The following is a 13,847-nucleotide window of genomic DNA, read 5'->3' as shown; positions in this document are numbered from 1 at the left end:
AGCAGGAATTATTTGGTACTACTGAACATAAATAATGGATATAACAGGTGAATTGGGCAAAATACAGAAAACGGTAGTAGTGACTCAATGCATTACAAAATTCTAGCTACACAAGTACAAATAAATACATACTAGCAAATCCAAGTTCACAAGCAGGACATGAAAATACCACATGAACACTTAGGTTGAACTGTGTTTAGAAATTTTGGCATGTAACTGTAGTAGCCTTTATGAAGACAAGAGTATTTATCTGTCACACTGCAGACAGTTGTTGCGCACCAGAGAAGTAGACAAGATGTCATGCAAGTCCTGAGCATCAAGTTGCAACCTGGAGCCTTTACAGAAAGACAGGCTTGACAGGAAGAGGAGAAAGCTCTGTTGGTTATTTTCTCAGTCTGAAGGTAAGAGCATTCACAACTAAACAGCTGATGACAGATGTGCCCAATCTTTTCTTAAAAGCTTCTGACATCGAGATCCTACGTGTTCCACACGTAATCTATTCTATTGCTTGACTATCCTTAAACACTTCATTTTTTTCCCCCCTTAACATTTAATCCAAATCTTGTTTTTCACAGCTAAACTCATTATTTCTCATCACGGATCCTAGAGAACAGTTTGTCTCCTGGGACAAAACTTTACAGACTTGAAAATTTGCATCTTCCCACCCTACATCCTACACAACTTCAATCACTTCAAAAAACTTTCCTCACTGGCCAGCTTTTGCAGAACACTTAATCACTGCCTTCTCTTGAACTCAGTCAAGACGTCTCACATCCATCTTGAGTTCTCAACACACGTTGATTTGTCAACAGTGACACACCACAGCTTTGGTATTGTTATGGAAGACAGGTGGTTCTATCACAGATGTCTTCCTAATTGGAAGGCGCAGCCAGAAAGATACTTCCCTTACATGCTATCAGGCACTGCCCAGCTGGGCCTTCTGCCCTGTTCAGCATGATGTCCCGTGACTCCAAAATAGTGGAATTTTTTATCTAAGTCTTTCCTTTAAGATATGCAACCTGTACCTGGGAGAATGCCTGCGTATGCCTCAACTCTGATTACCCAGCTGAGGCTCGATTACCCAGCTCTAGTTAGCTCGGCGGCTCGGCCACAAGCGAATGCAGGGACTATACCTGCCCGTAACAGGAAGGTGACTGCCGAGAAGAGATTCTGCATAAGTCTGTATGTCATTTCTGAATTATCTAGAAGACTGAGGTTTAAACTGTTATACCAAAAATAGGATGTCAACAAAAGCAATATTTTAGTAGTTACCAGTTTACTGAGGCTCCTGTTTACGAGCTTACAAACATCCATGAAGTCTTCATCTAGCAAGTGAACAACAGATCCACAAGGGACAAACCGTAAGAAAAAGAAAAATAATTACCTGAGATACCTTCTGGCATGTTCATTTTTGTGGCCAACCATGAGATAGTAGCATCCTACTGCAAACCATGACACCTACATGTTAAAAATCAAAATAGAATTTAGTGAAACACCACCACAAGTGATGGAAATAAAGAGGAACAGCTTATAGAGAAGTGAAGGACATTTTCACTGACATCACAGCTTTTGAAATTATTTGATATTACAGACAAACTAGAACTGCTGGCATGTATGTCTTTTAACCGAATTTGTTCAGCCTCATGAAGAGAGAGCTAACTGGAAAGTTTTTTGCTGGCCATGTTATCTGTAAAATGCCAGACTCTTCTCAGAGGTGCAGTGATAGGGTGGAGGGCAATGGGTACAAGCTGGAACATGGAAAATTCAGTCTGAGTAAAAGAAAAACAATTTTCACTGTAAAGGTAATCAGACGTTGGAAGAGGTTGTCCAGAGGGGCACTGACATTAATTACTGTAGCATTTGTTTTAAACTATCATTCAAAGTGAATATATCACGTTGACTACCTCACATTGAACACATCTTATATCTTTATTTTTAAAAAAGAACCTGGGTATAAGAAAATTACAATGCATAGAAAATCAGAGTAAACCATTCTTACAAGCCCCATCCAGAAACAGATTCTGAATTCTGTTGCTCAAACTGACACACTACAGCTTTCATGTACTTTCACCTAGAAGAAACTACCTGGTAATGAAGGCTTAGAACAACTTACAGGATTATTTGGGTACAAGTCCACCAGTTTGTGAGACAGATAAAAAAGCTCTATACGGTGGGAAGAAACGAGAAAAGAAAATTAAACCATGCTAAAACATTAAGACATTTAAAGCCCTTCAGCTTTCTGTACAAAATATTCAGAACGTCTAATGTTAATGCGCAAGTGGACAAAAGTGTTTTCTGTTTAGCAGTAATGCTTTGAACTGCACCAAAACAGATATGGTTTTGCAATTAAAAAAACTCCCACAACCTAACCCTTAAGTTTTCATAACACATAAAATACATAGCTATACATCTCACCCCTTAAGAATTCTGCAACAACTTAGGTCATTAACATATGTTAAAATAAATGCTCCTAGTGTTACACTTGAATGTATCTTGGCAAGGTAAAACACCATTAAACTTCTTACACCTAAAAGGTAAAACACACTTGGATAGACCAGTCTCAAAGCAGAGTCCTGTGCATTAATATCCTGAAAATAGGACAAAAGCAAATAAATGACTATATAATTTGCAATAATTCTATGTGATTACTTTTCTAAAAAAAACCCGAGTAATTCTAGTTAACAGAATAAATTAGGACAGATTTCTAATAACAGCTTCAGAAAAATCAAGTATGAAAACTGGCTTACAAAATACCAACTTATTTACAAAATGCTTCTCAAGGCAGACTTAGAAGTAAAAACAGTACGGGACACATCTTCAGTTATAGTTAACTGCAAAGTAACTGAAAAGTACATTTACTAGACATTGAGAAGTACTAGTAAACCTAATGACCTATTTGCATACATACAATGCACTGTCCTTTGAGATACTGCAAATCATATGAGCTCCTTATCCTATTTTCCAATTGGTTTTAAAGACACTCAAGCTCCTCACTTGCTTTGGATGTTTATATGCAGTCTGAAATGAGAAAAAGCCATCCCAGCTGCAAGTAAGCTATTCTTGTAATTCCAACAAAGGTGCTGCATGATTATTAACTCGTTTGAACTAAAGAGGCCCAGGCAACAGCAAAGGCAAGGAGAGTCTAGAATTTTTTCTAATATGGAAAAAAAGCACATCCAACTATGCATATACACTGCTAAAGAGCTCCTTCTAAGCTGATATTAACACAATTTATTTTGTTTTGAGCAGAATATGTAGATACTCTAGGAAGATCACCTCAAACCAGAACTCACACAGCAGAAATGAAGCAGTGCAGCTCCCTAACTCTCTGGCTACACAGCCCAGTGTTTAAGCAGAAGTGACACTCATGATCACAAATGACTGAAGACTTTTTGCACAACTCATCCTGGCAGCTCTAAAACTCCCTTCTTTTCCAGTTACCGCTGTTTTCTTCAAACTGCAGGTAAGAGGAAAAGTGTATGTAATTTTTAAATTACAAGAAAGGGGTGTTCTTGGAATCCTGAATTATTTTTTTTTAACAGAAACTTTACAATCTTCTTTTGACTTATATTAAATGTTATGTTTCTTACCATTTGCTTTATTAAGCTCCACAAGTGTCCCTATATGCACAGGTAAACAGTTCGCATGGAAAGGATCTTTTTCCATCACTCTAAAAAATAAAAATAAAATAGAAATATGCAACGCACATTTTAAAAAATTAACTGTTATACACAAGCTGCTTTTATGGTGGATAACGTTCCCGTTAATTACTACTTTAGGCACTGGAAAACTAACTATTTGTGGCTACAAGGCAACCATCAACTGTGTAATAAAGGCTACCTTAAGGCCAGAAAAATAACTACTAATTTAGCTTAATGGAAGAGGATAACAGAAAACTCTTGCAATCTGAATATATAATTAGAAAAACAGAATACAGTGCACATTTCTTTGCAAGTCACTTTGAATTTAACCAGCAATCAAGCAACAACATTTCTGTTCATCTTTCATACGTGTTTGACAACAACTTTCAAGCAACAGTCCTCAGACTTCTGAGCTTAACAAGCTGTATGACTCAGGAAACACATTTAGCTCAGTTTAAAATTTTTATTTCTCGTGGCATTTAGAAATGGAAAACGTTTGTCTCAGAGACAACAAATTGCATGCAGGCCGTGGCTTTGGGGCATGTGTTCTTTTTCTAAGTACTGGTGTTAGTAACCTAAGCATAGAAAAAAAAAGATGCCTTGAAACCTTTTCTCAGAATCTCTCCGATCATAATTATAACATTATGATTCCATTCTCAAGAGAAGCACATCTCGAAACAGTTAAAAGTTCAGTTGACATTTTTAAATAGCTCAAAATATTTCAAATGAGAAGTAGAACATATAAACAAGTATTTAATTGGTTTCTGAAGAGAGCCTAAAATTTTGAAGTTATATGGACTTCTCAGCCTCTCGTTTCCAAGGTCTAGCATCTGTGATAGTCTCCGCCGTGCAAGACATTCAGTTCTGCCACTTTCCACTAAATGAGATGCAGCAATTAAATTTAACACTATAATTTTATTGACTTAACTGGAGCAATTTACATCAACAGCATCATGATTTTGCCCAGATGCTTAAATTCACTGTAACTTGTCAGCGTTCTCTACAGCCTTCCCCAAAACGCTGCCTGTGCTGGGTTCCACAGGATATTCTACATAGTGATGGGTGGCTTCAGCTAAGAAAAACCCATACTATATAAAAATAAACAACCTCTCTACTTTATGCTACTAATACTCAGAGTTTATGTAGTGCGTACACAAAATTGCAGCTTTAAAAATGCAGTTGTCAGGCCAGCAGAAGAAAATAGCTCCACAGCCATGTGTTTTCAGCTACAGCAGCTGAGACGCAAGCCGTGCTGCTGTTCTGACCCATCTGACAAACTAAGCAGCAGCGTGTGCCCGGGCTATGGAACAACTGAGACACGATGCTTGGCACATCAAAGTTAACGTAACTTTTAACCAGCCAGAAAAATTAAGAGTCCGTAACTAACCAACTGATACAAACCTGTTCATTCTGAAGACCAAATAAGACATTGGTAGAGAACACACAAAACAGAAGGTACCAGAATAAGGAGGAAGATGAAGGCAAGCACTGCATGGTGCTGATTAACTGGAGCTCTGCTTTGGATACTTCTGCTTCGTATTGTAAAAATAATGTGTCTTGCCAGACAAAAACTACACATATTTTAAACACCTGAAACTTTGTACCAAATTGTTATGTCAATTCATTGACCAATGATATATGCGAGGGCAAAATTAAACCCCCTCAAAGTTGCTTTGTATACTTACACCGAAGTAAGCTTGTAGCACATTTTGAAATCACAGTTATAATAATGTCTTTCAGCTAAGGATACTACCACATCCAGGTTTTCCTGGAGACCATCTACTGATTCAGGAATCAGTGTTTCACTGGGTTTATTATACTGAAAGACAAAAGAAACAGCATGTGAAAAAATGATCAATCTAAAATCAGATGGTAAAAGTATTAATATTTTTAGGTCTACAAGAATATTTTAAAAGTGTTACGCTTGCTAAAATTCTTGAAGTCCGTAAAACATGTATTTGATGAAATGGATCTTCATAATGTACTTAAAAGCTCATTTAGAACATGAAAGCGCTTGCCACTGTCAATAACTCAAATGCAGGCTGCAGAAATAAATACTGAGCAATATATAGTTGGCTTTCAGCGCTCTCGACATTATCTTTGGGAAAAATAGTCCGGAATAATGTTGCTGTATTTTAATATTTTCAGGTAACTGACATTTTGCCTACATTATTAATTTTCTTTTTCCTCACCTAGAAGTGCATGTGGCACTTCAGGAGATGGTTTAGTGTTACAGTGGTGTAGGGCTAAAGGTTGGACTTGATCATCTTAAGGTCCTTTCCAACCTTGATGTTTCTATGATTCTAAGTTTCTCAAGAAATAAAGCTAAAAAAATCAAATTTCAAGTTGTCACCACACCAGAAAATAAGCTTACACAAAACTTTTATACTATCCCCATAAAGTGGTACCTACTGCATCATAAATTTTAAAATAACCAAAACTATGAAGTCCTTGTTTATTCCAATGTTCAGAATAAATGGAATCCAAGAAAATTTACACCTCAAGTTAGGACTTTCAATCAATTCTCCAGCTTTTGTCAGCTTTAGAGTTTACCTTTTTCAATTTATTCTCAAATAAAAAGTGAAGCAATTCTTGCTCTTCTTCTGTACACTGTCTACTAAGAGGTAGAGATTCAAGAAGTTCTTTTTCTACATGAATTAAAAAAAAAATTAAGGCATCATATTACAGAAGAAATAGCAAGTTCCAACATTTTCCAAACTTAGAAATGGCAAGAATTTAATGATGCTTATCCCTAAACTACTAGGTAAGTTAACAGTATAGATACACTAAACCAGATAATACTACTAACTTTGGAAATTAATAATTGAATTCTTAGGTTTTCTTTCTAGACTTTTAAATAAAATTTAATAAAGATGACATACACCACTAATTCCATTTACATATCAAATTTTAGCACTCAGAAGGCTATATTAACCAATGTCTACTATAACTAAGCAAACATCAGCAGGGTTTTGTGGATTCAAAGACTGTAAAGTTGAGAACACACAAAAGACATTGTTCAGGCTGAGCAAAGAGCATGAAAGCTTCTGGAGCTAACAAACATGACACGCGCGTTACTTTGCTTCTTTTAACTATTAGCATTGCAAGACAGAAAAGTAAAGTTCAAATGTAAATTCGAGAAGCTTATGCTTTGCACTCATTAAATACATTTTCTGTTCTTAACATTTTAAAGTCTGTTACTTGTATCGCTTTGGATTTTTATCCAGGAAAAGGGTATACGGAGAAAGCAGCTAAATTTTACTAGTATTTGAGAAACACTGCTATCCAGACCTTCTTGTGCCGTCAGCATATGGTGGGATGTTAAAAGATCAAATGCTTCAAAGCAGTAAACGTCAAGCTTCAAGGCCTCTTTGTAGCTGTATGTTGCCAGGGCTCTATTATCCAAAGCGTCATAGATCTTCCCTCGCAAAAGGCATATAGAGCTCTTGATCTGGTGGAAAAGCAGGGCTGGAGGTCAAAGACTGAATCAATGTTTGCAATTTGGTTTTGAGTACAAATCAAATGGGCTCCCTGAAAAGCAGAAAGCATTTCATGTATGACAGAACCCAAGTTTCTAGAGCTGTCTTAAAACATTATCTCTACCACCTTAAAAAAAAAATAAAGCAAATGAATGCTCTGTCAGGTGATCTACTGCCAAATGAACACAGCTTGAGGTAAGCAGAAGGAGGATAGATATCTTTTCTACTTCCAGCATCCAGCTCTCTGGCAGTGAGTTGTGAGCTAATTATACTAAATTCCCATCATACCTAATATGAGGAAATTGTCACTTCCAAAGATGATTCACTTTTGTTGACTATTAAATCTCACATTTCACACCAGACACGAATGACCACAGTAAAGAAAGACCAAACTGATGGACTCAAAAACACTTTGAGCAACAAAATATATCCCTCTTTTCAACCCAAAACATAAATGTTTCAGAAACAAAAGCAGTGAAAGATCATTATTACCACAGTTAAAGTCATGCTAAGGTTTCTAATAACTAGTATGTTCTTGCAAAGATCCACAGATGGGTGTTCAAAATTCAGTCAGAAGGCCACAGAAGTGTCAGCAAGCTACTCTGGAGAAAGTTAACACATTACACACCTACATCGTCAGACTAACCACACAGACCAGCTCTCTCAGGAGTCCACGCACTGGAAACAGCAAAGCTGCATTAAAACCTAACAAACCCTAAGGGGCCGCTCAAGTGGTGATACTGTTAGAGCTCAGAGACCAGCCACTCTAACTCCAGAACTAGTGCTGGTGCAAGCTAACCAAATTCCATTTGAAAAAGCTACACTCCTATAGGGGAGTTTGATTTAAAACTTCTCACAGTCTGACAGTTCTCTCCTTTAACAAACTAAACCCATCCTTGCATTAGCGAACTATGTGATCAGAAGCATTTATTGATTGGAGAAATTGAGGTTTTTTGGCTGGGTTATTTTTCAGTCAAAATAGTTTCCCAATTTAGCTCACTAATCAGCCACCCAAACACCTGGGCTGGAATACCATGAAACACGGCTCAGATGGTGAGGGAGAGAGGATGAACAGCCAAAGTTGAAGACTTCTTCTTGCCGTGGAAGCTTAAAAGTTCCCACAGTAACTCAGTCTAACCCTCTGAAATCAGTCAACATCAATGATTTAACCCATTTTGCTCCTTCAGCCTTACGGGGAAAATGCTGTTTGTCAGATCGCTTTCACCGCAGTTTCCAGCTAATAAATTTTGGTGGGTAGCTCTGAAAGTAAAGACTCTTCAGCCTACACGTGGTACCAATCCCTTCTAACTGTGTGCCTATGGGGAATTTTTTCACTGAGCTTCAAGAACTTTACCTTCACATCCCATAATTTTCAAGTGTGATCAAAAAATGTCCCACTGAGAACAACACTTGAGTGATTAAAGAAACATTTCATTACAAATAACTGAGGAGAAGAAAACTTGCTTTGTTATCACAGAACCTACAGCCCACTTGGAAGAAATGTGACTTCATATTATCAAGACTAAAATTGCAGTGGAGCTAAAAGACTTTAAAACCCAATGATAGATCATGAACTTACTGCAAAGTGTCAGCAAATAATTTCTGGGAAGTTGCTGAAAAGCACTCTTTATTTTTGCAAATCAAATAATTTTCATACTGGCAAGCTAATACAAAACTTCTCACTGAAAGGAGAACAACCTAGCATTTTTGAAAATTATGTTATCCAAGAAAGAAAGCTTAAACATGTAGTTTCAGATTCATACAACTGTAAATTCACTTTTTGACTTCATACATCTTTTTTTACAGTTATAAAAATATTTGTTTAAAAAGTGTCACTTACCGAGGATTGCGACATCTCCCAGTCTGTGGCAGAGTCTTTCAATCCACTTTCATCTTTCAAGTACTTTTCAAAAAGTCTTTTGTTGATTGGCTCTTCCATATCAAGAATATCCAGGGCCTGTTGATGTTCTTTTGCAGCATACTAGCCAAACACGTGCATGTAAAAAACAAGGTTGGGATTTGAAACATCTGTACGTAAACCACAAAAACCACTGTGTCATATTTCAAAGGCACAGACTCTGACAACTAGCGCTTGTCAGCAGGTTTTCCATCCATGCATATTCTTATTTGGACACAGATCATTTTACAATTGCAGCCAACTCTTTTACTAGCTGACTATAATGTGCAAAAAATTTATAAAATTAATACCTACAGGCAAATCTATTATTCAGCATTATGCAATCAAAGCAGCAGATATGCTTCTAAAAACAGTTAATAGAGGTTTTAATGAAATACAAAGATCTAATTCTATAAGCAGCACATTATTTCAAATTTCTATATCTAATCTATGAATTGCTTTAGCTTTCCTGTGAAAGCACTAAATTTTATTATTTATGTACCACATTTTACAGAGAAATATAAAGCTGCTAACCATATTTATACAACCATAAATCACATCTCCTCTAGTCAGACCACAACCAACCAATTAAAAATGTAAACTTGAAGACATGAGACAAAAAGGGTTCACATTCTTTCTCCACAAAATATTAGATGAGTCTTTTATTCCCCAGAAAAAAGATCAGTTGAATTTCTTCCAAGCAACAGATAGTACCCCAATAGATATTCCAGCAACTGTATGGAAGGTTAAAGAATGAAATTGAAACTGTCAAAAAATTTCAACCTGTCGTTCCCATGAACACAGACATCTACATTGCCTGTCAGGTACCTAATCTTCCCAAGATGCATCTCTCATTTAGCTTGATTTGTTTCCAACAGCAGTTAAAATGTGTACTCACATGGCATCTTGCTGCAAGGTAGCGACACGCTTCATACAACTGAAAGAGAAGTTTTATACGTATTACTTATAAAAAGACGGCACGTTTAGTTACACTGCAAGACTCCATTTTTGCTCTCTCCTTTTTCAGTCGTGTGGCTGCTTCACCTCTTTCATCTTCAAAAAAATCTTTCCTGACCAAAATTACTACGTCTGTAACACTGTCTCCACTATTAAACTCTCAAAGGACACTCGCTTCACTCTGGCCTTTACTGCTGCTCATTAGCAAAGTGGAAGGACAATTTAAACAACGACACCTGAAGTGAAACTCCACATTTCCACATCTGCTGTGGTTACGTCCTTGGACCCCTTCTCTTTGCTGTGACCCCATCTGGGGCCAACAGTTTCAATCTGGACAACTGAACACAGGGCTATACTTGGTTCAGATAAACTACATCATGTGGGGACGTCCTGCTGGCAAGCAGCCCTGTGGAGAAAGACCTTGGAGTCCTAGTGGACAGTAAGTTGTCCATGGGACAGCAATGTGCCCCTGTGGCCAAGAAGGCCAATGGGATCCTGGGATGCATTAAGAAAAGTGTGTCCAGCAGGTCTAGGGAGGTTCTCCTCCCCCTCTACTCTGCCCTGGTGAGACCACACCTGGAATCCTGTGTCCAGTTTTGGGCTCCCCAGTTCAAGAGAGACAGGGACCTACTGGAGAGAGCCCAACAGAGAGCTACGAGGATGATCAAGGGACTTGAACATGTCTTCTGTGAAGAGAGACTGAGAGAACTGGGGCTGTTTAGCCTTGAAAGGAGACGGCTGAGAGGGGACCTCATTCATGTATATAAATATCTGAGGGGTGCTTGTCAAGGGGAAGGAGACAATCTCTTCTCAGTGGTGTCCAGTAATAGAACAAAAAATAATGGGTTTAAGTTAGAACATAGGAAGTTCCACCTCAACATAAGGAAAAATTTCTTTACTGTGAGTGTGACAGAGCACTGGCACAGGCTGCCCAGAGAGGTTGTGGATTCTCCTTCCCTGGAGACTTTCAAAACCCGCCTGGACGTGTTCCTGTGCGGCCTGAACTAGGGGATCCTGCTCGGGCAGGGAAGTTGGGACTAGATGATCTCTAGAGGTCTCTTCCAATCCCTAACATTCTGTAATTCTATAATACTCTTCCCTTAAACCTTACCCTCTGATGGCAAAGAAGTCACTGTGGCTAGCAGCAAAAGTTTAAAAGTGGAATAACAGTACTAAGGCCTTGCTTAAAGTGACTCACCTTATCCAGTTTACGCGATCGGAGGGCATGTGCTGCCCTATGATACTGAGCTGTTAGGTAAAGACATTGGGCCAACCAGTAGATATCCTGTGGTTCCTCTAAAACAAAAGAGCAAATTGTAAACAATTAATCTATAATCTATCTTGAAACACTTTCATATAGAATATTCACTTTAATGATTCATTAGAACTAATCTAGCATTTCATTGAGTTACAGAGGATTTTTTTTAACATATATATATAAACAGCTTATAATTATCAGATTTTAACTTTAAAGACATTGGATAGCGCACTGGACAGTGAATACAAAGAATCTCATACGTGAGGAGGAGACAACAGTGACACAGATCTAAATAAAGTAGCAGTTGTAGGTTACCCTGCTCTTAGACATACGGCAGAAAAAAAGCAACCCAGAACTGTCTCTCTCAAAAAAGATCAGTGGGAACCTAACAACAGTGAAAATGCTGGACTTCTGCAGCCTGAAGCTATGATTGCAGAAGCACAGCTTAGTACTCTCCTACTTCATTGGCAACCAAAGCTTTTGTGGGATCAAGCCCCTACAGTAATTTTAGAAGTAAATGGACCATGGCTGCAGACACAGGCTACGAGCATCAACTCACTCTGTAAACCTGCAGTCTACTTATCACCCAGCACAACAGTAAATCCTGTAGGAAACCAACGATGTCTCTCGTGGCTCTTTCTTTTTTTGTCTCTTAAGGTAGGCAAATCTTAAGGTTTTGCCAAACATTAATTTTAATGCAAAGTTCAAAAGGGAAGGAAGACTGGCTCTGCTCTATTTGGAAAAATGGCAGCCTAAAGATCACAGAAAAGTACGTGCCAAACTCAAGATTTCGCTTAGCCAAACAGCTTTAAAAAAACTAACAAAACCAAAACAGAACACTATCAGAAAGAAATTAAAAAACAATGTAAAAAGCTACTTACCATGAGATAGTGAAGCTACTTTGTCTGCCCAAAACAGGGCACTTTGATACTGCTGCTGTAAAAGCAAGATAGAAATAATTACTATTTATACGAGGTTAGCTTTTCAGGATTATTTTGAAACATATTGTACATCACTCACATGTAATACCCTATGCATGTAGTCTCCAATGATCAGTGATTCCCACATGAGACTTTTAAAAGTTCAAAGAACAGTTTCCAAGAGCCAGTACTGTGACTTCTAAAGGATATTAAAAAGTAATTTGAGGCAACACATTTATTTTCAATAAAATGCAGGTATCTTTGACCAAAAGGTATGCACTATGTAAGTATGGCAGTAGTCAATTAGTTGATTTGCTACCACTGAAAAACTAGCAGGAATTCCCTCCTTCTAGTTAAAATAAATGCCATATTTTAGTAGAAAGAGAATACTATACATATATATACACACACACACAAAGACATAAAAATTACTTCAGGAAACTTCAGCAGCACGATCTTCAATTAAGAAATTTTCCTTCTCCAGTCAAGATGCTTTAACCTCACATAAACCACAGTCACTCTGGGAATCACCCTTTATTCTTGGATACACAGTTTCACTGTTAAGTCTGTAGCTCAGAAGTGAGTGAAATAGAGAAAGCTGGTGGCAACCAGAGGCCTGACAGAAGCATAGTATGCAAGTGTACCTCATTAACTCAGCTAAAGCTGCCAACAGATTTGGGGTGCTAGCAAAACCTCACAGAAGAATTGGCCAGGATTACTCTCTGCGAAGATCTGCTGGGGCTACTCTTGTTTCTTTTTATTCTTCTCCACGCCACAAGGCATACGTGCTTCCCAGGATCTGCTGGACACTTAGCAGATATCCTGCCACAGCAAGGACTCACAACACTAGAAAAACCTTGATCACTTCTGCTCTTCCCCAGAACATCACAGTTCTGGGGTTTGTTTACAATCTCAGAGACTGTTTTATGGAGTAGGCATTTGGCAGACTTTTCCAAAATGCACACTGATGGTATTTTTGTCCTCAAAGCAGCACGGTCCGTGATCTAAGTGGTCTCTTCTATTCTGCGTTCCCACATTCCCTACTTGACAGAGATTAAGAATAATGCCCAGCAAATTTGCCAAAAGAATAGTTTGGCTTCAATGTGCACTCCCAGGAGGGAAAATAAAATCAGAAAAAAACCCAACCCTAACAAAAATGAAGAAACCAAACAAACAAAAACCCAAACCAAAAAGCCACGTGTAATAGCTGTCTACAGGAACCGATGTTTAAATAAGTCTCTCAACATCAGAAAAGAAAGGCATAATCCAGGCCCGCATAACAGCACACAACTTTTGTTGAGCAGTCCTACAGTACTATCAGCTGACTGCATCGGCCTCACTTTCCTTTTGACAGCCCTTCCTCAGTGCGGCACAAGTGTTTATGCAGCTGCATTTCAAAGCAGCTCGATGAAGCAGCTGAACTCAAACGAGTACAGCAAAACAAAACAATAAAATGCACCAATTTAACTTAGGTCCTCAGTCAATCTTTTGGAAGACTCGCTGGCCACCCACCCAACAAATGTTTGCTCTAACTGAAGGGTTTCTCTCAGAGATGCCACAGCCAAGTCTTTCAACTGGAAACAGAGAAGCGTGGCTTCATGCTATACTTAATCTAATTTATTAATGTATTTTTCCTGCCTTTTTTTGGTTGTTTGTTTGTTTGCCCTGCAGCAACATTACTGCTGGACCCACCAA

The 13,847-nt window shown here is 38.2% G+C and overlaps 1 protein-coding gene across 1 annotated transcript in view; it reads right to left on the bottom strand.

The window, feature by feature from the left end:
- CDC16 (cell division cycle 16) overlaps positions 1-12,168 on the bottom strand; it is a gene marked incomplete at its 5' end in the record, with an annotated part of 19,503 nt that extends 7,335 nt beyond the window's left edge. Inside the window, 10 exons of the mRNA XM_009868436.1 lie at positions 1,385-1,458; positions 2,114-2,163; positions 3,591-3,670; positions 5,327-5,460; positions 6,195-6,289; positions 6,933-7,092; positions 8,961-9,101; positions 9,916-9,954; positions 11,173-11,270; positions 12,114-12,168. Of these exons, the coding sequence (XP_009866738.1) occupies positions 1,385-1,458; positions 2,114-2,163; positions 3,591-3,670; positions 5,327-5,460; positions 6,195-6,289; positions 6,933-7,092; positions 8,961-9,101; positions 9,916-9,954; positions 11,173-11,270; positions 12,114-12,168 (926 nt within the window). The remainder of the gene's footprint in view (positions 1-1,384; positions 1,459-2,113; positions 2,164-3,590; positions 3,671-5,326; positions 5,461-6,194; positions 6,290-6,932; positions 7,093-8,960; positions 9,102-9,915; positions 9,955-11,172; positions 11,271-12,113) is intronic.
- Positions 12,169-13,847: the final 1,679 nt, after the last annotated feature.

Source organism: Apaloderma vittatum, unplaced genomic scaffold (assembly GCF_000703405.1).
Source record: "Apaloderma vittatum isolate BGI_N311 unplaced genomic scaffold, ASM70340v1 scaffold25774, whole genome shotgun sequence".
In the NCBI taxonomy this organism is placed as follows: domain Eukaryota; kingdom Metazoa; phylum Chordata; class Aves; order Trogoniformes; family Trogonidae; genus Apaloderma; species Apaloderma vittatum.
The sequence above is the reverse complement of the archived record's forward strand: the minus strand, read 5'-3'. Positions and strand labels throughout refer to the sequence as shown.